Source organism: Stegodyphus dumicola, chromosome X2 (genome assembly GCF_044657685.1).
Source record: "Stegodyphus dumicola isolate Sdum_Otavi_A_Nest chromosome X2, ASM4465768v1".
NCBI lineage: Eukaryota > Metazoa > Arthropoda > Arachnida > Araneae > Eresidae > Stegodyphus > Stegodyphus dumicola.
Window position 1 is genome coordinate 119,010,642 of NC_140781.1, and position 23,712 is coordinate 119,034,353.

General features: G+C 32.0%; 1 protein-coding gene across 1 annotated transcript; it reads right to left on the reverse strand.

Moving 5' to 3' along the window:
- Positions 1–580: 580 nt before the first annotated feature.
- LOC146992902 (52 kDa repressor of the inhibitor of the protein kinase-like) lies at positions 581–3,854 on the reverse strand. Its single transcript, XM_085809278.1, has 3 exons — positions 3,687–3,854; positions 2,947–3,045; positions 581–1,709 (listed from the first exon to the last, which is right to left on the reverse strand). Exons 1-3 carry the CDS (start codon positions 3,839–3,841, stop codon positions 1,481–1,483), a joined length of 483 nt encoding a protein of 160 aa, XP_085665404.1. The 5' UTR covers positions 3,842–3,854; the 3' UTR covers positions 581–1,480.
- Between the last annotated feature and the right edge of the window lie 19,858 nt (positions 3,855–23,712).

Sequence of the window (23,712 nt, forward strand, 5' to 3'; positions counted from 1 at the left end):
ATTAAAATAAGTGATTTCATTACTTTTTCATAAAATATTCAATACTTCTTACATTTATTAATACAAGATTAAATACTGAACTTGAAAATCAAACCTTCCAGGTGTTATTAAAACCTGGGAAGAAATTTTATAAATAATCCACTGAATCAAATAAATATTGTTGCATCTCATCCTGATGAAGATTATTTCAAATTATGAAATTAGAAATTGATTTTTTTAAATAGCAATTACAAAAATGACTATTTTCCATCTTCACTATACATATAATAATTCTAAAAATGCTGTAGCTTGGATTTTACATAATTTTAATTTTGCAAAAATCTATTTAATCCCGAATTATTCGACCAATGAGTACATTTAATTCTGTAAGCTTCAAAAAGAAGAAACACATACCATATAATTCATAATAAATTTTTATAACTCCATATTTAAAATTTTATGAGCAAAATTTGCATGATAACTAACTGAAACAAAAAAAATAATTAAAAACAATTACAAGTACCCCTAAATAAATTGAAAACACTGAATTCATTATAATTATCTGACCTCAAAAAAAAAAAAAAAAAAAATAAAATAAAATAAAATAAAATAAAATAAAAATAAAAAAATTACCAAGAACTTTTAATTGTTTGGAATGACTATTATGAAAACAAAGAGTCAAAAGCATTTCACTTAAATTAACAAATACAAGATTACATTTAAAATGTCTTATAAAAGTTGCACAAAAATGATTAAAATAACTAATTTCATTTTCTTGGTCCATAAAATATTCAATACTTCTCACATTTATTAATATAAGATTAAATACTTAACTTGAAAATCAAACCTATAGGTATTAAGAAGTTTTGTAAATAATCCACTGAATCAAATAAATATTGCTGCAGCTCATCCTGATGAAGATTGTTTCAAATTATGAAATTAGAAATTAATTCTTTTAAATAGCAATTGCAAGAAATGCCTATTTTCCACCTTCACTATACATATAATAATTCTAAAAATGCTGTATGCTTGGATTTTACATAATTTTAATTTTGCCAAAAATCAACAGTCAATATTTCGACTAATAACCGTCAATTTTGTTGTACAGCATTCTTTGAGCATAACATGACAGGCGATCCAAACCATCAATTTTGTTGCACAGTATTCTTTGAGCATAACATGACAGGTGATCCACTATTATTGACGAGTTATTTCTTAGATAGCGCTATTGTTAAGCATATTGAAATGATAACAATAAACAATGTAGATACCTGTTTGTTCAAAATTTTGTCGGCACTGCACAGGAATGTAAATATCGCATCTTTGGTGAACAGTAATCGTGATCTTTGAAATGTGACGAACATATTAGTGCAGTTTTATACAAATCAGTTGGTGATTTATTTAACAAGTCTTGACAGGCGATCCAAACCATCAATTTTGTTGCACAGTATTCTTTGAGCATAACATGACAGGTGATCCACTATTATTGATGAGTTATTTCTTAGATGGCACCATTGTTAAGCATATTGAAATAATAACAGTAAACACTGTAGATACCTGTTTGTTCAAATTTTGTCGGCACTGCACAGGAATGTAAATATCGCATTTTTGGTGAACAGTAATCATGATCTTTGGAGTGTGACGAACATATTAGTGCAGTTTTATACAAATTAGTTGGTGATATATTTAACAAGTCTTGATTACTGCATGCGGGAGCCCATTGTTTTGATCTATAAAAATGAAAACATTAATTTTATATTTTAAATTTCAATAAATCCATTTTCAGTGTTAGTAGAAAAATAGCAAACTAAAAACATTCCTTATACATTAGTTACACAATCTCGAGAAGGGTTATATATTTTTTAAGAACAAACATTAAATTATAATTTAAGGAAAAATTCATGTACACAATATGATTTATTACATTTCTGATATATTTATACTAATTCTCTATTATTTTGATCTATGAAAACAAAAAAACAATTTTATTTTCTTTAATTAAAAGAACCTCTTTTCAGTGTTATTAGAAATTTAACCTTGTTAAAAAATTTCTTTTACATTAGTAACAAATTCTGAAACGATTGCATTTCATCTAATTTTATTTTGATGTACGAAAACCAATAATTTTGCAGATATTGTGTTAAATTGTAGTTACCGGTCATAGTATCTAGTTAAACAATTTAGCATTTCTTTGTACAGTTTTGTTAACAATATGATTAAAAAAGGATAAGGCACCAATAAAAAGTACACATTGTTCGTAAAGTGCATCTTTAAAATGTTTCCTTCCTTATTCACACTAATATGTAGTGGTTCCCTAAAGTGTTCGTACACTTATGTTTCAGTGAAATAGTGCTGTGAGAATTTTTTAATATCTATAAATTTATCTTAGCAAAACTCTATAAAAGTATTATAAGAATACAGTAAAACTTTGGGGGAGAATTAATAATTAAAAAGTAACAAAAAAGTTACCTCACAAAAATCTTCGTGCACTTTAAAGAAATCTGCAGACACTATTACGAAATATTGCAGTTAAATTTCTGTCAGTTTTTGTAGGATATCCTGCAGCATTCAAGCTTGTAATACATAAATTACAAAAATTATCTTCTAAAATATTAGAAGAAAAAAATTTTAAAAAAATTTGGTTTTATTCAAAATCACTTCGAGATATGAGAAAATATTGGGCTTTATAATCAAATTCAATTCCGGGCTACAGCGCATTTTTTACAAATTCTTAAAGTGTATGAACACTTTTGGGAGCAACTGTATCACAAGCACAGTTATCTTGAATATTTACAGAAGAACACTGAACTATTTGTCCATGATGAGGAACACTTAATGGAAAAAAACAAGCTAATTATTTAAATTATTCCAAATACATGAAATATTTGCTTCTCTATCAAAAATTGAGATATATATATATTATTAATTATCAAAGCTTAGTTTCTTTTAAACTTAGAAATGATTTACCTAATAGGATCCTTAGGAAATCTGAAAAATTTCCTATCTGGTGTTTTTCGAGATGTTGTCCCACAAACACTACAGCGATACCAGGATTTGGGTTGTTTGCTAAGTAAAAGATAGATTGAGTTAGTCTGTTATTCACTAAACCACATCAAATATTGAGAGAAATCAAAATTATATTTTTATAATAATGAATATAAAATTTTCAAAAATAATCATAAAATACGAAAAATTGTATATAACTATCAATATACTACATTAAAAATAGTCTTCAGTGGCCACTAATATTAAATAAGTTTATAAATTTTCTCAGATAAATTATTTGGTAATCTATAGCATAAATTTAAAGCTGACGCATAATACAATTTATTAATAAAATTAATTTATGCAATCATACATGCCATTAGTTGCCGCATTATTATAAATGGCAAATTTATTCCTGATCGCTCGTTTTGTCGTAATATTATTATTAGTTGACTTTAAAGCTTAAAACTCAGTAAAAAAATTTGGAAAGAAATAGCAATATGCCTGCAAAAACTATAGTATTTGTTTCCCATATGATTAATTATATAAATTGAGATTCATATGCTAAAATGCAAAGTTAATATATTAAGAATGAAAATCTAGCTGCTGTGTGATACAATGAGACAAAATATTTTTGGAGCTTGGGAATCAAAATTAATGTACTATACAAAATCAATTTTTAAAATCTATGATAGGTTTTCGAATTAAAAAAGCAAGCTTACCTCACAGAAAGAGAATCGGGTGAATTCCGGTGATCGTCCTTGCGAAACATCCATCTTATGATCAGCTTAAATAACCAGAGAAAAGAACTGAAAAAAACTTTCAATGAACCTCTTCGAACAACGTGGTAAAAGATTGCTAATATGGCTGACGACATGCCGGTTTCTTGCCTGCTATTTCGCACATGCGCAGAAAGGTACGGAGGGTGGATGGATTGCCCCTTTAAAATAAGCTTCAGGGACATACACAGTGTCTCTTCAGTCTGACGGAGCTACATTTGCCTCGGGAAACCTTTACTTCTTCTCCTTACAGATTCTTTGCCTGAGCCTACGTGCATATAAATCATACTAGTGAAAACGCTTGCACAGGTTATGTTGGAACGTTTCTGCCTGTAGCCCAACAAAACTCCCTTTTCAGATAAGTAGTACTTATTCGATTTTCAGCGAGCTGTTTTGGACATAAAACGATCGTCGGCTTTTTTGTTTCATGTGAGTTATCCATGTACGAACATCCTTTGTATTTCTGAATCAGTTCCAAAATCGAGAACTTTAAAAAACGCCAAAGGAATTCATTATTTGCTTTAATGATTCACCTGCTTTCCTGGTGATCAATTTTTGATAAGGTATTTATTCTTGTGAATCATGGGTGAAACAGTTCTTAAAGTCCTTCTACAAAATGACGTCGTTAAAACTGTTACTACGTGATAGAAATAGCATAAAACGGAATTCCTAATCCACGATTGTATTCTTGAACTCGGTTAATAATGAATTTTGACCTCATTCGTGCTATTTTTCGTAAGAAATCTGCTTCTTCTGATGTCTTTAAAGCACTAGATTCGTATTCAGTAGATTTTAATTATTACACGTTAAGCATAATGCATAGTATTGCATAATGTTGCGAAAACATGTTAATTTTTAAATTTTTTTTAGCAGTATAGTATCTCTAATAAGAAATTTCCTTGAGAGTGACAGCGTGAATTAATTTCAAATCGTATCATGTCAGCACGTAGGAAGGCACATAAAACGCTTCATGATAAAAAAATGGCACCTTAGAAGGCAGACCTTGAGTATGAGTGACGTAAAATAAAAGAATTATTTAAATTAAAATACTGAATAAATGACGTCGGTTTGAGAAGTGCCGCTGTCTTCTCAAATGCCAATAAATAAATTAGCTTGAGGCTGTCAGAATATTGTTTAACTTTTTAATCGTATTTTGGTAGACAACAAATAAACACGAGAAACTTGAGGCTTTGAGTAAGCGTGATTTGGATCCGCAAAACGGGACTAAATTGCCATGCATTTACGTGGTTATTTTCCTTTTTAACGGATATGCATTGGAACCAGAGCTGTTAAGGGTCAAGAGGTCATAACTTTTCTGCGTAATCGGCAACAACTCATCCAAAATAAACACTGAGGGCCAAATTTATATTTAAAATACGATACACGTCATTATTTTTATAGTGTTAGTTGGAGACATATAGGCAGCAAAAAGCTTCTGTTGCTGAAAAATTAAAAACTATTCTTCATATTTCATTTCTAAAGTGATCTCGGAATATTTATGCGCAGTGTCCATTGTCGTAGAAGATTCTCACGCTGACGTCTATGTGCTGTTATTTTTGTGCTCTCGTTTTTCTTTTAAACCAGATATTCAGAGGGTTTTCGTGCTTAGTTGTGCACGTTTGAGTGGCATATTGAAACGAAATGAATATTTCCATACCTCTGGGAATCACTATGGGCCAAAAGTCTATAGTATATAGTCTGGTGATCACTATATTCCAAAAGATGAGAAAGGTAGCTTTCCCCTTTGTTACATCCATTATCTCAAATTTTATTTTTAAATCTGCAGACCTTTGGATTCAGGTTAAATTTTTTTTCGTATAAATTTTGCCTAGATGTGAATTATGGCACTGCCTAAATGGGGTGCAGTTCTAAAGATGCCGACTGCTACCAATTAAAGAACTTATTTGTGACCATTATGCATATATAAATTCCTAATACTTAATTAATAACATTAAGTATTATTCGATCGAATTTCTTCTTTAGAATTACTGCCATAAATTTCAGATATATATTCAAATTCAAATAAGGCGAAAGAGCAGAGGAGTGCCCCCCATACATGGCACTCCTAAGTATAATTACTAATTTCAGCTCTGAAATTATAATTCTACTGAAATATTAAAGGAAAATTAAAGAAGGAGTTATTGTTACACGCATGTAAAATTTAAACAAGTAATTTAAACAAACGACCAAATAAGTTCAAAAACAAAAGTCCAAATATGCGCTTTAAGTTGTATTAATTCAATGTCAATATTTATTAAATTTATAACATAAAGTAAATTTAAAACCATATTCCCCATTAGGATAATGAATTGGTACAATTTGTTGTTTTTTTCCTGTAAAAAAATGATTGTAAAAATAAATAGTAAAAGAGGCATGTTCCAAAATCCCTAGAAAAACTTGTAAAGTATTTCTCCCGATTTTCTAGCGTGTCTTCGTGGTGTAGTGGTTCTGCACGCTAGGCCAGTATTCTAGTGGTCCGTGGTTCTATTCACAGCGAAGGCGTTTGCTAATTTTTCATCTTGCCTGCTTCCAAAAAATCCTAATGTCTCTACAAACTAACTTTGCATAGATATGTGTGAAACAATATAAAAGTGCAAGACATAGGTCATAGAATACTGCTTCACATTTTGCCGCAAAGGCAAAACGATTCCTCCGTGGAAAGAAACTGCCTAGTATTCTCGTTATATGTGATGAAAAAACACGAAATGACCATGTAGTCAACCATTTACCAAGGGTACATTTCCAAGTCATTCAACGATCTTATCCACTCGGCCATTTGCGAGCAAAAAGTTTCAATTGTGACTCGTCTCCTTTTATTTGTAAATAAGTAAGCTGAAAATAAATATTCCGGTCATCTTAAATCTGCTGATGTAATCAAAATGCCTGCATATACTCGTATACATAACAATTTAAGCAAGTTGCACTAAACAAAGAATCCCGTCATTCCTGTTAATTTTTCGAAGTTTTAATTTAACTAAATAAGTCTTTAACTCGTCTTAGTTAATCAAAGCTGTTTTTTAAGTTTGAGGTTGGCCTAACTTTCATCTTTTTTTCCCTCTTAAATCACACCACTCCATCAAAAAAAGTGCAAATTAAATGACGAGTAAATTGCATTAACCGGAGAGGCGAAGTTTGATGAAAAATGGGCCCCATATGATCAGCTTGTAGCTGTATCCTACTTCAGTCTATTATCGAAATTGCTTTGTGATCGGTTAGCAAATCCAGCTAAGAAGCTTATTCTTATTAGCAAGTGGTTTGATACGAACCTTCCAAATTTAGGATATATTAAATCAGAATATTTTTGTCGGCACGGATAGGGAATCGAAGATTTTTTTAATATCTTAATTTGTGGTTATTGGTTTTTGTATGGAACTTTGCCTTCTTGCATGTTGCAGAAAAATTTATACATAATACCTTACAGATCTGTTGATTGTAGATAATTATTTACTAGCCTAAATAGTTTATGCATTGTGACCTATCAGATTAGCTATTTGCCGAACTCTTAGTTTAGAGATCTGTGATAGTAAAATATATAAAATTAAAATAATGAATAATGACGTAAAGAGGGACTATAAAAATAACAGTGAAATGTTAAAAATACATAAATGAGGATATGTAAATTATGAAGACAATAATACCGGATTCGGGAAAAACAGACAATGCATTTTTACAGTATTTTTCATAATACATTTTCCCACTTTTACATTCTGTCAAAGAAAGACATTCTTGGAGCCCTTAAACCACATTTCAGGACGATGTTTGAAAAAATTCAGATCCTTTCTTAACTATACGGAGCAAGCGAAACTCACTTCACAGATAAATTTCAATTCGGTCTAGCGGAACCCTTTTAATCATTCCGTTGCAGATTCTGAAAACTTCGTCTCCTGTCTCTCTCTCCTTTTCTGATCCCCATTCTTCATTTACTGCACTCTGTTGATGGTAAAGCCAAAGTTCATCATTATCCCTATGAAGGGGCCTCTCAGAGATTTTGTGAGCAAAGACTTGACACTTGGGGAGAAACAGATCTCTAGATTCATGTTTCTTTCGACGCATGAGCTCTATATTCCGCTTTTTTAGATTCTATATAAAGTACCTGATAAAAAAAATTCTTCTTTTTTAATGTTTTTTCTAGAAAATCAATTTCTCATTTTCATAGAAATATTCCATTTTCATAGACAAGACCTATTGCAGGAAGACATATTCAAACCTAGTAACCTCAATTTCTGTATATATTGCACTTAAAAAAATTATATTCAGGGCATCTCAATAAAAGATTGAAAATAAAGTTAGTGATATTTTTTCTAAAAATCAAAATGTAGTTTAAATAAATCGACGGGCGTTTCGATCTCTAGCGATTCGCTTGAGTCCATCCAAAGGAAAATGAATAAGCTTCTTCACGATCTTTATTTGACAAATAAAATCAGTTTTCATCAATATGACAAATTTTAATGCACCTACTATTAGCATTACTTTTTATTTTTATGATGCACGAAGAAGAGATTCATTATGAAGCATGGAAGTTTGAGTATTCTTATTTGCAATCTTGTAGCAATTCCCTATTTAGATTTTTATTGATACTTTTCATTCGTGGAACTATTCATCGTTGGGAGTTCGATGCACCATAGTTTCAGCCCATGAACATCGAACCACGGACATTTGAATTGACAGACGAGTATTTAGATCCTGGATTCAAAGAATTCTCAGAGTAAGGGTTCTAAATACGCCACTGTCTTTCTGCCAGCGAGACTGCTATTTAGTCCATACCCAGCTCGCACTACGATACTTGAAAGCAGAACCGTAGTGTGAATAAATCTGTCTCACTTTGAAGAGTGCTTGTGAACCTCGACGATTTGGAGAGAATAGGTTGGATTTTTGGCAAATTGATGAGCGTAGCAAATGAGTCCGGTGCGTTGAGGTATAAGAGTGTATATAAAGCTGCAAAGGAGTTTTGGTTTTGGCATCACGTCCAAGTCATCAATTAATCACGATTATCTGTTTAAGTTTCAACTGACATGTTTCAATGATGGCGCATTCTGTCGATAAGAGTTGTAAGTACTGTAGTTTTTTAGCGTCTGCATCGAACTCTGGGTTCATAAACTGATATTTTTACGAATTCACTAAAGTTCACTTGCTGAATATGTCATGTCTTTTCCTCCAACAAGTGAAATCGCTGCAATCTCGCTGAATTTTTCGCTACTTGTTATAGCCTTTCCGTGGTAATTGGAAAAGTATTATGATGAACAGTGACGAATTTTGTTCCTCTCCAATATAATAAAGTTTACATTTTGGTTTTGAGAAAACTTGTAAATTATCAGGAGTCTAAATCAGACATTACACGCAATAGTTTGTTTTTAAAATGTAATTACTGTAATTTGAAATATCCTCATAGGATAGGCCTTTATTAGCAATCAATATGAATTTTTAAACTGTAGTAAGCATACTATAATTTTCGAAGCATTTAAAATGCTTACCATGTGCACACTGTCAAACTAATTCATAAAAGGTAAATAATTACATTTCTGAGACATTCTGCCATTGGCGAAGTTACTTTTCAAACTGGCAATAGTAAATGCGACAGCAGGAAAGGCAATGCGCTGCATTAATTGTATATATGAAACCTAATAAACGACATTGCAAATATGCGTCATTGTAATCTGCATTGCAAAAAATAAAACACATCTGATGATCCATATTATATCTAGTGAAATAATTTAAAATATTATCTCCGTATGTTGACTTTGTGTTAATTGTGCGTAAGTAAACACACCATTTGGCAATCCCAATATACGTGTTTTAATTCTTTCCAAAGGATAATAGGCCGAGAATAAAGAAAACGGTTTAGTGGCCCTTGCGCACAAGGAACGTTTATTGCTGGATGGGTAATCGTACTTTTGCATATTTTAGTCACAGTTTCGCATAGAAGCACATCTTTTGATTACTTTTCAACATCCTGGAACAGCGACTGGGATTATTAATTTGATTTAAAAAATTTTAAGCTACTGAACTGCACAAATATAGATTTTGACAAAATGTTTCTTTTATGCCTGCGCTAATGTGCAAAGAATAATAAAAGCTTTAGGGAGTCGGGTACAAAATAACATTTATATTTTTTTATATTTTTATTTTCGAAACTATAAACTGAATTATTTTTTAACATAATTAAAGATAAGTTCTAAAACTTTTAGCCAGTTGATCATTTTAATGTCATTTAGAGTTTATACAATTGGTTAAATGCTGTTGAAATTCTGACCAATGTTTTCAGAGAAACCGTAATCTCAAGCAAAAAAAAAAAAAAAAAAAAAAAAAAAAAAATTCAGCAATGCGAAATCTTAACTTGAAGATATACTTTCAAATCTTGTAAGTGCATATTATTTTCTTAATAAAGAAATATAAAAATGTAATTATTAATCAGTATCTGTAAGTATGCATAGTTATACAATTAAATAATATTGCCTACATAATTTTTATGAATTTAATTGAGACGATGAAAAATGTGGAGTTGAAATTTTTATGATTTCAAATTTTATTATAGCTCTAAAAGATTTTAGGCATAACTGACCATTTTATACAGGTACAGTGTTTATGCAATAAATCAAAATTCTGGAGGTTCTAATCAGCCGTTTCCGAGAAATCATGCACACAAGCAGGGAAAACTTATTTTTGTAAAATATTAATTGGAAAATAAAACTACCTTGAAATTATATAAGCACATTATTTTCTTAAAATTAATAAATAAATAGAGAGATATGCTAATGCGTTAACTTTGTATGATGTGTAGCTATATATTTTTTGTAAAATTGTAGACAGAAGCATTTTAGCTATACATCTGCGGATTTAATGTGTTATATTTCTTGAGGTGCAAATATAAACGAATCATCTCGCTTTTTAAATTGTAAAAACTTAGAACTTTTATTTTTTTTTAACCATAACTTTGTTATAAAGCGAGTTTTTGCATGACCCTTGTTTTACATCGTATTATGGCTGTAAGAAATCAAATTTTTATATAAAAACATAAAAGAAATTAAAATTTTATGATCTGTGTAAATGTACTTAACCCTTTAAATCTGTATTGAAAACATTTGTAAATCCCTTTCACACTTTATCTAAGTTTCGAACTGGCAGATGTTGATATGTTTAAAAATTACTAGGGTATTATTTTATTCTGCGTCATTGAAAGAAAAATTTTAAATGATATTTTGAAATCATGAGCAGATCCTGAGTTCCAGCCTCAGAGCAGGAATTGACATAAGAAAAATAATGTCTGTAAATAATAAGGATACTTGACTTTCCTGAGAGGCTGTGCGCGAAGTGTCACTTGTTGCCTAAATTACACTTGTTTGAAAATTTCATGTTCCTCCAGGAGACTCACAAATGCCACTTGCACGGAATTGCCATGTGCACAAATGTCACTTTACGAAGAAAACCAAGGGTTTTTTTTTCAAATCGCTGCCATGACCTTCACTCAGATTAAGAGATGTTCACTGTATTGTAAAAAATCGCCTACCCCCTTTTTTTTTTTTTTTTTTTCCTGTTGTTTGTTCTCTTTAAATTTCCTTACATTTTGATTAGTTGATAATTAAAATCCGAAGAAAATGCTTGACCTTCTGCTTAGGAAATCTAGTTAAATCTTGGCTATCTGGGAAAAAACTCATCCTATCGTAAGAAATTTAATTTTAATCTAATTTGAATAAGGTATGGTCATAATTTGCTGAATACGGCGTACGACTGGCAAAAATTATTTATTTATGCTCATAAAAAACTAAATAAATTAAGAAATACAGAAATTCTTGTTAATTTACTAATTTTGGAGTCAAACAACAAAAATCAGAATTATATTTGCAAATTTTGAAATATAAATTTGAAAATTTGCAAACATAGCTCTGATTTTTAAAAACATAACTCTGATTTTTAACAAGCATAAACTAATTTTTTCTAAATTAACGCATTTTCGGTGTGTTATTTTACGTCGTTAATTTATTTGAGACATTTCTTTACGGTCAAAAAAATCTACAGCATTTAAAACAATAAAAGCATCTAGTTGCAGCTCTAATTACTGCCCTCGAAGCAAGCATTTAAGTTCTAACGTGCGACACCTAGTCTAGACTTCAAGTGTGCCTCTTTAGTTTAGACCAGCGATTTTCAACCGGTGGTACGTAATTTTAACTATTAAATTCAGAAATCTTGTGAAGAAAAAGAACAATTGATAGAAATTTCCTGTGATTGAACACCAGCTGAAGATTTTAAAAATAACACACTTGTTAACTTTTGGCTGAAATGAAAAAAAAAAAAAAAAAAAAAAGAATTTAAAGGCATTTCAAATAAAGCTGTTAAATTTTTATTCCCTTTTTGCACAACCCATTTGTGTGAACAAGGATTTTCTTCCATGCTATATTTAAAAAACTAAATACAGAATGCGGATTCTAATTTACGCTTAAAACTAAATTAAATATGGCCAGCCATAAAGAAATGTATATCTCTTAAAGAGGCCCAAATTTCACAATAAATTTTAGAATTAAAGTATTAAACTTGAATTTTTATAATAAAAACGGTAACCAACTTCTAATCTTATAATATTTTTTATGTGTGCATGCATATTTAATACAAATAGCCAACAGATTGTGCAAATGGTAAAATATATTTTTTTAAATATTTCTATTGAGAAATTGAAAAATAATCATTGTAAAATGTAGTGGTGGTACTTAAGTTTTTCAATTTTTATGTAGACGCTATCCGTTAGTCAAAAGGTTGGGAACCGCTGGTTTAGACTCTGGAGACCCCGCTGGAGTTATTATCCCACAAATTTTGGAGCTGAGGTTTTTAAAAGCAATATTGTTTAAAATGGTTTCTCGTTCAATTTACGCCTTTAAATTTAATTTCACCAACCATATTGTTGGTATTATGGGTACTCAAGTCAGTTCTTTCATCACAGTTGCGTTGGTACTAATTCACCGTACATTTGCTTCAACCCCTTTTCGTAACGTCGTTCATTTGCTTCAAACACTTTTAGTCAATGTGGTTAAGCCATGCCTTCAACTGAAGAAAGAATCAAAGGCATTTACCGCGTTCGGTATATAGACTCGGAGGAGAAGTGCACGGGTCAAATCCAAAGGTCCGTGAAAGCGCGTAAAAAACAGCAAACTGCTTTGAGAGAAGCGACTTCAATTCCCGGCTCACTGAACAGAGCCGTAAATTGTGGACATTCACCAATTTGGGATTCGTAGAAGTTTCATGATGTGCCAAAGAAAATTGGTTATATTTTTTCTTAGCCCAAAGAGGCAATTTGCCCTGAAGGACTATTAATTTCGTTTTGGCATTTTGCGTTGATTCACTATAAACGACGAATCAGTTTTTAAATTGATACCACCAAATATTAGAGCCCTAATTAAATAATGAAGAATCTGCATAAATGTATATATATTTCTCGCACTGTGATAAAACAACGGTACCTAAAGCCATAAAATTTTGAATAACGTAAGTCTCCACCCGAATATGGGCATCTGGAAGCCCGAATTTGGAATTTGTTTTATTATCGATGTCATATTTTTAAAGCATTTATGAGTATTTGATTAAGAAGCTCAACGATTTCAAAGCGAGCAATGGCAAGACTGTATTAAACTATATATATTTTGGAATTCATTCGTTTCAACATATTCTCTCAATTTCAACCGCTTTTATTCCTTGAATTGAACGTATTAGCGAGAAATATATCAGGTTTTTAGTAATTTCTGATGTGGATTTTAAATTTCTTTTTTAAAACGGAAATGTTACTTATACCTATCTGATTCCAGACATTATCAGTGATCAACGTCATGGGTGAAGGCCAAAACTGAAACTGCTCCGCTAGACTTGGCTTTTACAATTAGCACTTCATGTATACAGTAATTACCAGTGTAGTTTATTTACTGCTTAAACTGTGAGATTATTTTATACTGTTTGATAATTAAATATCTTTTTGTCATTTGCAATATCATTTATCAATATATTTGCTGTATCATTTATCACGATAATAATTATTTATGAGACACAACCAAATTTTAAAATATGTATAATAGATGAAGAAGGTACTATTTCTGAATAAATACATATAAGTATCTGGAAGATTTCGCATTCACATTTCTCCGTTCAGCGAGATAGCAGATCCACCCATGTTGGCGTATTTTAGTCTAGGGAGTTCTATCTAAAGCAACTACTTACTATATTCACGGACGATTGATAAAATATGATGAGACAAATTAGCTCGATTACTCGGAATGATTTTTTTTTATGTAGTTATTATATCCGTATATTTTTTTCAAATCTAGGCTTAACTATGACTCCCGATAAAAATCAAGCTTGTAATTCGAAAAAACTGTTCTTAAATAATATTACATGAGGTTGAGGTATTTTTAGTTTGAAATATGAAAAGAGAATACTGTAAATACACGTAATCTCCTACGAATAGAAAGAAGTTACGAAAATTGCAGTTCAACTATTGAAAAGTCATCTGAACGATTGAGAAGTTTCAGCCCTGAATTGCACTTATTACAGAAGCTGATTAATTGGGAAGTTCTGAATAAAGAGGAATTTGCTGTGGAAATTCCTCTTTATTCAGACACACATTGCCGGCAAATTGCAGTAGAAGTGACAGTCGGTGTGCGTGGAAATTGGAGTGCTTCTTCAAAAGAATACATGAGATGTTCTTGAAAGAAATTTCGGCTAATCTTTAGAATATGGTAACAGGCTGTTTGGCGACATTTTGGTAAGTCGATAAAGGTTATACTAGCTAGGACTTTAGCAATAATCTGAGAAGTACACAGTTCGAATCACAGATTATTTTGTTTCAGAGAAATGAGAGATCATGAGACATGTAATGTGACATTTTCCGGAAAATTCCAATGGGGATTTTAGCTAATAAGCACTTAGAAAGAATTTCGCTGCTAAAGTGCAGAATCGCCCGCTTATTTGTTTGGCGCTTTTTACGAGAGTAAGAATTGGATTTTTGTCAATTTTCTTTGACTTCTTAAGTGAAAATAGGTCGATGTGTACATGGATAAAGTCAAGAGTGTGCGCAATGCATATTTTTGTGCAATTCCGGGATGTTTTTTAAATGAAAATAGGTCGACGTGCACATGGATACCGTGTATATGCAATTCTTAAAAACGCGGCAAGGAGTGGACGATTCTACACTTTCTCCCAATTTCGCACCCCTAATCTTCGTCATGATTAAGCACTTTTGTTCCATAAAAGTTCTAGCAAAAGTGTAATTCGGCTATCAGATTGTTGGAAAAAATGTTGAATAAAAAAAATAAATAAATAAAAAAAACCTTTACTTCGTGAAAACAAAATGGCGTCCAAAAAAAAAAAAAAAAAAAAAAACTAGCAGGTTGCTTTAGCAGAGTTGGCCGCCAAAGTTTCGTCAAAAAATCGCCAAGTTACCATATTGTAAAGATTCACCGAAATTTTTACATGCTTCCAACAAAAATAGCCTAGAAACTATGTTACTCCCAATGAAGGAAATTTATGGATGCTTCTGACTAATTCACATTAAAGGCGAATTACTGAGAGTAGTAATTTTGGCCTTTGAAAGTGAAAGTTATGACTTTTATCCATGCATATTTCTTGCCCTAAAACAGATAGTCTTTTGATTCTGAGCATAAATTTCAGATCTTAGCATACTTTTTGAAAGTTATTTTTTTAAAGTTTGTAATAATATCGCTATGTAGAACACAGAACTTTTATTATTCTAATAAAAGACAATAGAATAAGATACGCATCTTAAGGGACAGGGTCGACGTGGCACTGGTAAAATTGTAGTCCAGTATAAAAATTTTAAGGAATATGATCATTTTTTTTTTTTATTTAATCGCTTTTAAAGAGGTGAATGCGCTACCGGATACTATTCAGTATCATAAAATTACTTTGTGTTATTACAATGTGTACTTCCAAAATTTTATAACAATAATCAACTTTTGCTAAACAACCCAGCAGTTTCCGAGTGGACAAAACCGCGAAATGGTATTAGTAGTTCGTTCTAATTTCTGTTTTCGACAGCGATATGTTTGAATTTGATTTTTGTAATCTATAATTCAAGGTGAAAACAACTCGGTTGTCCTTAAAATATTTTTTTTCTGAGAAAACATCCCTCTGAAAGCTAATAGTCCTTGAAAGGCTTTACCAAAATTAATTAACCAATCAATCAGCCGTCATTAGAGATAACTGTCATATTTTGTGATTGAGTTATAACTTGGTGAATAAGAATGAATATTATGAAAGGAAAAGTAAAATCGTCAAAATTTTATATTTCCTTAATTATTACTGATGCCGTTCTAGTATATGAAGAGATTTATTTCCCAATTAATTACAGTTGTTAAAAAGTATCAGTTCTTCATCCGTTTCTATTGCCACTGCTGAAGAAAGTTTTCTTTATTAGGTATTTAAGAGAAAATATGCATTAAGAATACAAGATCTAAAACTCAAGTTAATGGATTTATTTCACAACCTGTTTTTTAGAGGATCTGTGTAAATGATTAAGACATTGTCGAGTCATTAGGTTTTTCTGAAGCAGGAGACGTGAAAAATGTGCATTGCCCTTGTTGGGATTCAAGCCCTGGACCTCTCAAATATGTTTCGAGTATGCTTCCAATTAACACCACAAAGACTCTGGGAAAGGAGGGAGAAAATACTTTATACACTTCACTTTTTAAAGGGCAACTGGGGATTAAGGGACCCAATCGCCAAATCGTGGTGGTGACGAATTAACGTCCCCCACCTTTTAGTTCGGACGCCACTTATAGAATCATTAGACTTTTTTGAAGCAGAAGACTATTTCGCCGGGACTCGAACTCTGGACCTCTCGAATACGAGTCGAGTATGCTTCCAAATACACCACGAAGGCATGCGGAAAGAAGGGATAAAATACCTTATGACATTATTGACAAAGAATAAATTATTTATGAATTGCAACTGCACCAAGAAACTTTGCTTTTGTTTTGCAGAAAGGACATAACACTATTAAGACCATCAATTCAAAATTTAAATTTATCTAAACACCATTTTAAAAAGCATAAAATTAAACGGAATATTGGCATAAAATTACATATACGAAAATCTGCTGAAAACACTCAAAAATCCAGTATGATTACGAACATAATAATATGTCGAAAGACCTAATTTGTAAGGTATTTTCTCACTTCTTCCAGTATGCCTTCGTGGTGTAACGGTAGCGTGTATTCGAGGGATCCGCGTTTCGAGTCCCGGCGAGAGCACTGCACATTTTTCAAAAAAGCGCTTCAAAAAAACGTAATGACTCTACAAATTGAGCTGATCGAACTTCTGATTGCACTTTATATTTTTTTCCATTAGTCTTCTTTCTTTTAATATTTCATAAACGTAATTTTATACAATTGCTTTTAAACATTCAAAGAATACGTTACTTGTCGTAATACATAAATGCGTATTAAACGTATACTTACACAAATTTATTCAAATTAATGCCATTACCTGAGAATCTCCATTGTCTCTGACTCTTCTTCCACACTTCCCGAATCCCTCATAGCTCAGAATATTCTCAGGGTGTCCTATTTAAATCATAATATCCCAGGACATACTTAGGATATTCTGAGCATGTTGATTCTAGGATGTCCTGAGGACATCGTAATTTAACAACCTAAGGACACCTTATTTAGGTCTTTATGTCCCGGCATATGTGAGGACGTTCTAAAGAGGTTGATTTTCTGATGTCCTGAGGACTTCTCCGATTTCACATCCTGAGGATATTCATAGTGCATAAATACTGTTTTCATGCTGTTTTAAATAAAAACTACTTGAACTTCCTGTGTGAAAACTATTTCAGTAATATAGAATACTACAACTTCTAACAATATTCATTTGAATCCTTTGGCGAATAGCTTGCCATCTCGCCTACTTGTAGTAAGCTAAATTTCTGTTAATCTGAGGTTTAAAAAAAAAAAAAACTTTTTTTTTTTTGGGGGGGGGGATACAATAGAGTTAATACTATTTATTTCTTTGTATATTGCACTAAAATTTCATTCCGAAGTTATTATTTATTGTAACCACAAAAAGTTATCACCTCATATAGTCTGCACATGTTACGGTTACGTATTTTTGTTTAACCATTTTTCCTAGTATATCGAATGCAATCGATCATTAATCATTCATAGGTTTCTTAATTTATTAGCATAATTTGAGTTCATTTTAATGAACATTAAGATTTTTACTTAATTGAAATTTTATAAAAAAAATTAATCATGCTTTTTCCCGAGTACAAAGCGTTGGTTTCTGTTATGCAAATTACTTTTTATGACGAAGCTGCTTAATTTGCTACAGATTACAGCATGCATTGCTTTTTATACATATCACTTTCCATGAAAATTATTTAAATTAAAATGCTTCTTTGTATTTTATTTTTTTAATTTTCTGGTTCACTTCTGTTTTATATTCCGTTGGTCTTCTATTTTATATTTCGTTTGTATTTTGGGCAAACTACCCTTTCCTTTAAAGTCTGTAAAGGTTGGACTTGTGAATGCAGAAACTGATTTAATTTATTTAATTTGATTTGAATCATATTGTTCTGTTTATTCAAATATCTATTCATTTGTCAGAAACTTACTTTGGAACTGACTGTTAATTCTGTCGCTACACCAACCCCTTGAAGAAGATGCACCAGGAGATGTAAAATTAATTTAATATAAAGTTTTAAATTAAACTACCGATTTGAGGTATGAAAGCAACATTGTTTATTTCTTGGTTTTGTTTCTATATGAAGTGTTTTACTAAAATATTACTAATGACATTATTTTATTTGAATGTTAATTGTTAGCTGTATATGTAATTATATTTGTAATTCCTTTCTTACACTCTAATATCATTCTCTGACTGAGCATGAACCTGTAATATATTACTTTTTTTTCGCTTGCTATCAATTTAGCTCAGAGAAAGCTTTTTACAGTTGCAACTTTGAAGTTCTGGCATAGAACCGTCTGTTTCTTTCCATTGTCTAGCGTGCTGTTCAATGTTTTAAGGCTTTAAAAGATTAATTCATTGCTCAGCATTGAATAAACACAAAGACATATTATCAGGATGTAAGACAAATAATTAGATATGATAGAAATTATTTTTGTATTATTACAGCAATCAAGGAAATCTTTTCTTAACTTCTGTGGAAAATTAGTTCAAATCAGAGTTCTGAAAGTTTGGCAACCATCTTACGAGAAGTCTCCCATTTAAAAGCTCGAGAAAAAGGGGAGGGATAGAAATTCTCAACAGTTGTCAGTTTAAATATATTATTAAAGAAAGAGCGGGAGCGTGCTTTTTTTAGCTACTGCAGAAGGAATCCATTTACCAGGTATAGTTGTAAACATGTTTCAGACTGGAAGTATAAATCATTTTTAAGAGCGTATCCGCATTGAAGCTTCCAAATGGAGTGGAAATTTCGAAACTTTGAGTATGCTTCAGATAATAGAGTCTGATGACCTATTATTATCGGGGAGGGGGAATTAATTAGAGGGAGTTGGAATTATTTGTGAATATGTTTGAATTTTGTATTTACACTCTCATATATTTTAATATTTATTATAGCGTAATATTTGGTCCTAAACCTAAATACCATTATATTTTAGAAGGCGGCATATAATTATTAAATTCAAAAAGTCTTTCGAAGTTTCCTGCATGAAATAAAACGTGTAAGCTATTGGTGGGATACATTGTCAACATTAACACTTAATTCTTTTCATTTTTTGTTTTATATACAATTGATATTTTCAGGAATTCGGCTGGTATAACTAAAAAATTTTTCAGTAAGCAGACTTTTAACAAGAAAAATGCAATAATAAATTAAAGAAGAATATAATTGCGGTTTCTTTCATTTTTCTTCAATTTTTAATTACTAAATCAATATTTGTATGTTTACAGGCTTCAAGATTAAAAATTCAGGATTAAGTGTCAAATGACACTGAAAGTATTTATGAGAGATGGCAGAATTTTTATTTTCCATCTCTCCAGATTTAAGTGTGTACAATATAGGTTTGGATATCTGTATTATATTAAGATTAGTTATGGGATTTAAAAAAATTTTTAGCAGACAGCAACATTAATTGCAGATTAAGAAACGTCTGGGTTCTGGGCCTAAGGATTTTCGATTCTGCGTTTCTCTTTAAACTAACAAAGTTTGGGCGAACTGTATATGTTTATCGTCTCTGGAATATATATATATATATATATTTTTCTAATTTCAAGATTCTATAGCTTTCTTATATAGTTAAATAATATCGTATTACAATTTTGAGTGTGATTTTTAGTAAAGGTATTCTAAAAAAGATTAGTTATTTAATTAGAAATTTTTCGTCTGTCATAAGAGAGCCTGTTAATTCTTGATCCTTGCTGTGAATGTTTAGTCTCATATGTATAATATATAAGGTGATTAAAAATATCTGTCAAAAATATAGAGGATACTAAAATAAGCAGATTTCGTATAGAAATGTGTGTGCAGAAATGAAGCTTTGGGATTTTACAGGGCCCTGCGGAGCAATAGGTGAAAGCATTCTGCAGGCGTAAAACGCCATTCCTCGAACAAAATTTTAGCGGCATTCGTTACACGAACGCAGAACTAACTTACGTGCATTTTATCTATTGGTTAGGTTAGGTTATTTGAATATGGCAATGCCTCGAAGACTATCTGCTTAAGAGGAGGATGCCATCGTGGAGTATTTTCTGATGGAAACTGGTTCGTATACACGTTACACATGGGAAAAACCACGAAAACGCCCATGCAGCCAGACCGTTCATGCACACTACACATGGGGAAAACCAACCATTCAGCCAGCCAATTCGCCTGGGTTCAAACCCAAAGCAGGTCGAACTACTAGTATTTAACGGTCTTAACCACACGGCCACAGGAGGGACATATTTCATTTATGAGGCTGAAATGAAGCCTTTGTTCAAAAAGTGCACAGAAAAAGATTCTAGAAAAAGTCCTTTGAGCAGTTATTGCGTTTCCATTCTTACCTCCATGCATGAAATGCATTTAGGCGATCTTCGCATTCATGTATCGCACGAAATTCGCATGGGAAATGATGATTTACGCCAGCAGAACGTTTGCACCTACCGTTTAACAGCATCTTGTATCATTTCAATGCGCAATTTTGTACACACATTCCATTACAAAATCTTTTCTGTTTCCTTTACCTGTCTTCGCATTTGTGTCTGATGTTTTTTAATCCTCCCGTATACTGGGTGGTCAAGAAGATATATCCGAAACTTACATAGGATAAGAAACAATATTGATAATCGCCGATAATGCTATCTTTTAAGAAAAATTAAAAACGTTATTTTGTCTGACAAAATTTCAGTACTCGGATAGAGATCGGAAAGTCCTAACCTACAATCAAGTTTTCCAAAGTTTGCAAAGATTTCAAATGCATTGATAATGTAACGTGTAGATAAAAGTTACGGCTTCTTTTAGTCACAAGCACATCCATCATACAAATAAATGTTGTTACTGGAAAAAATTATTTTTCAATATTTGCCAAAACGTATTTAAAATAAATGGCTTAATCTCCTGACAGAAGTCGCATTCCGCGCACGAATGCTTCTGAAAATATAACCGCCCTTCCATGAGCCAGCGTCGTAATTTTGGTTATCATAATGAAAGATGCTCCTCTTTGCTCTCCCCTTTTTTTAACATCCTCTTCCACCTCAGGTTGAGGAACTTCAAAGACCGGATGCTGACACGTGGGTCGGAACTTAAATGGTCCCGTTGGGAAGATCCAATTATTCACGAGGTCTGCTACACTCACTAACGTCGGAACTTCATGATATATATTAAGCCTTTATTGTTACACATGGAAACTAAAACTGTGATATCTTATGACCTTGTTTCGTATGCAAGGACGATGGGCTATTTTTTTAATGCGTAAGGGTTCAGAAAAGAGTTAGATTTCAAGGTTACTATGCCAGTGTGACACGTCCAGCAACAAGGAAAGTGCCATGTGGTGTGAAGATACAAAAAAAAGTAAAACCTCTTTTATGCTCGAGATAAAACGACGCCGGATAGATAACGATGCAAGTAGACCTGAATGAACGCCATCTGATTCTACTACAGTTGAGATTTTTTGATGAAATAAACGCTCTGTCACTCCAATCTGATGAAAGTGCGGTGTTAAGCCTGTTAACGTGCAAATTTTCAAGTGAGTTGCGTAAGGAAATGTTACGTAAGGAAGAATTGTTTGTAACTAATCCTTTTTGCTTCTTTCCTTTTAACACTTAGCGTGCTTTTTCATAACGGAATATAAAAGGGTACATAGCTAAAGAAAGGATAAAAAGTAACTAAATAGTTAACTAAAGAACGGATATGGATGACAGCTCTTCTTCATCTCTTAGATATTGATAACATAATCTATGTTTTACCTTAACCATACTTCGATAAAATAACTTCTCATAGTCTACTTGTGTGCAAAAGAACACAATAAACAGAATTTAAGATATTAATGGATAATATAGAATATAGAAATATATTTTTGTATGCTTTATATTTTGGAATCTTAATTGAAATGAAAATCACTGTCTGTATAAGAAACAATACTGACAATTGCCGATAATGCTATCTTTTAAGAAAAATTAAAAACGTTATTTTGTCTGACAAAATTTCAGTACTCGGATAGAGATCGGAAAGTCCTAACCTACAATCAAGTTTTCCAAAGTTTGCAAAGATTTCAAATGCATTGATAATGTAACGTGTAGATAAAAGTTACGGTTTCTTTTAGTCACAAGCACATCCATCATACAAATAAATGTTGTTACTGGCAACATTTATTTGGGGCGGATCAATTTGAAGATGTTGTAGAGACATTAGGTACTTTTGGAAGCAGCAAGAAGAAAATCGCAAGGAATCGAACCGCGGACCTCTCAATTACGCGCTGAGCGTGCAGACCACTACACCACCAAGGCTCGCTAAGAAGCCTTATATACGGGAGAAATACATTATATAATCCCCCTTTTTAAAAGGCGAGTGAGGTGTTTAGAGGATCCAATCGACAAATCCTGGGTGAGGAGAATCATCATCCAACACCCTTTTAGTTCGAGTGCCACTGTAGAGACGTTAGGATTTTTTTGAAGCAAGAGCAATGAAAAATTTGCAATGCCTTCACCGGGAATTGAACCACGGACCTCTCAATTACGCGCTGAGCGCGTAGACCACTACACCACAAAGGCTCGCTAAGAAGGCAGGAGAAATACCTTATAATGTAAACAATACACTTAATCTAAACGCTGGGAAATCTTCCTAGACTGCCAGACAAATTATTGCAAAACAGAAATAGTAATGCATAATATGGAATATAGAAATACATTTTTATACGCTCTATATTTTGGAATTCCTATTGAAACATAAAGGGAAATGTTATTTGTGTATCTGTTTCTCAGTCATGCAAGAATAGGATAGCAGATCGATTTTAAGATGTAAGACTAAGCACAGTTACACTTAATCTAAACATTAGCCAACCTTTCTAGACTGTCAGACGAATTCTTATAAAACAAAAATACTGATGCATAATATGGAAATCTATTTTTGTACGCTCTATATTTTTGAATCTTTACTGAAACACAAAAGAGAAATGCGGCCTGTATATTTGTTAATCAATAATGCAAAAATTAGATGGTGGATTGATTTGAAGATGTAAGGCTGAACACACCTGCACTTGATTTAAACACTGGGCGAACTTCCTAGACTGCCAGACGAATTCTCGTCCTGACTTTAACATACATAGGTTCCAGAATAACAAATCGATTACAGTTAGGGCAAAAACAACTAAAGCATTTATTTGTGCTTAAAATTGCAAAAACTAAAAAGTTTAACGTAAATTTTATAAGGTATTTCTCCCACCTACTTAGCGAGACTTCGTGGTGTAGTGGTCTGCACGCTCAGCGCGTAACTGAGAGGTCTGCGTTTCGATTCCCGGCGAAGGCGTTGCATATT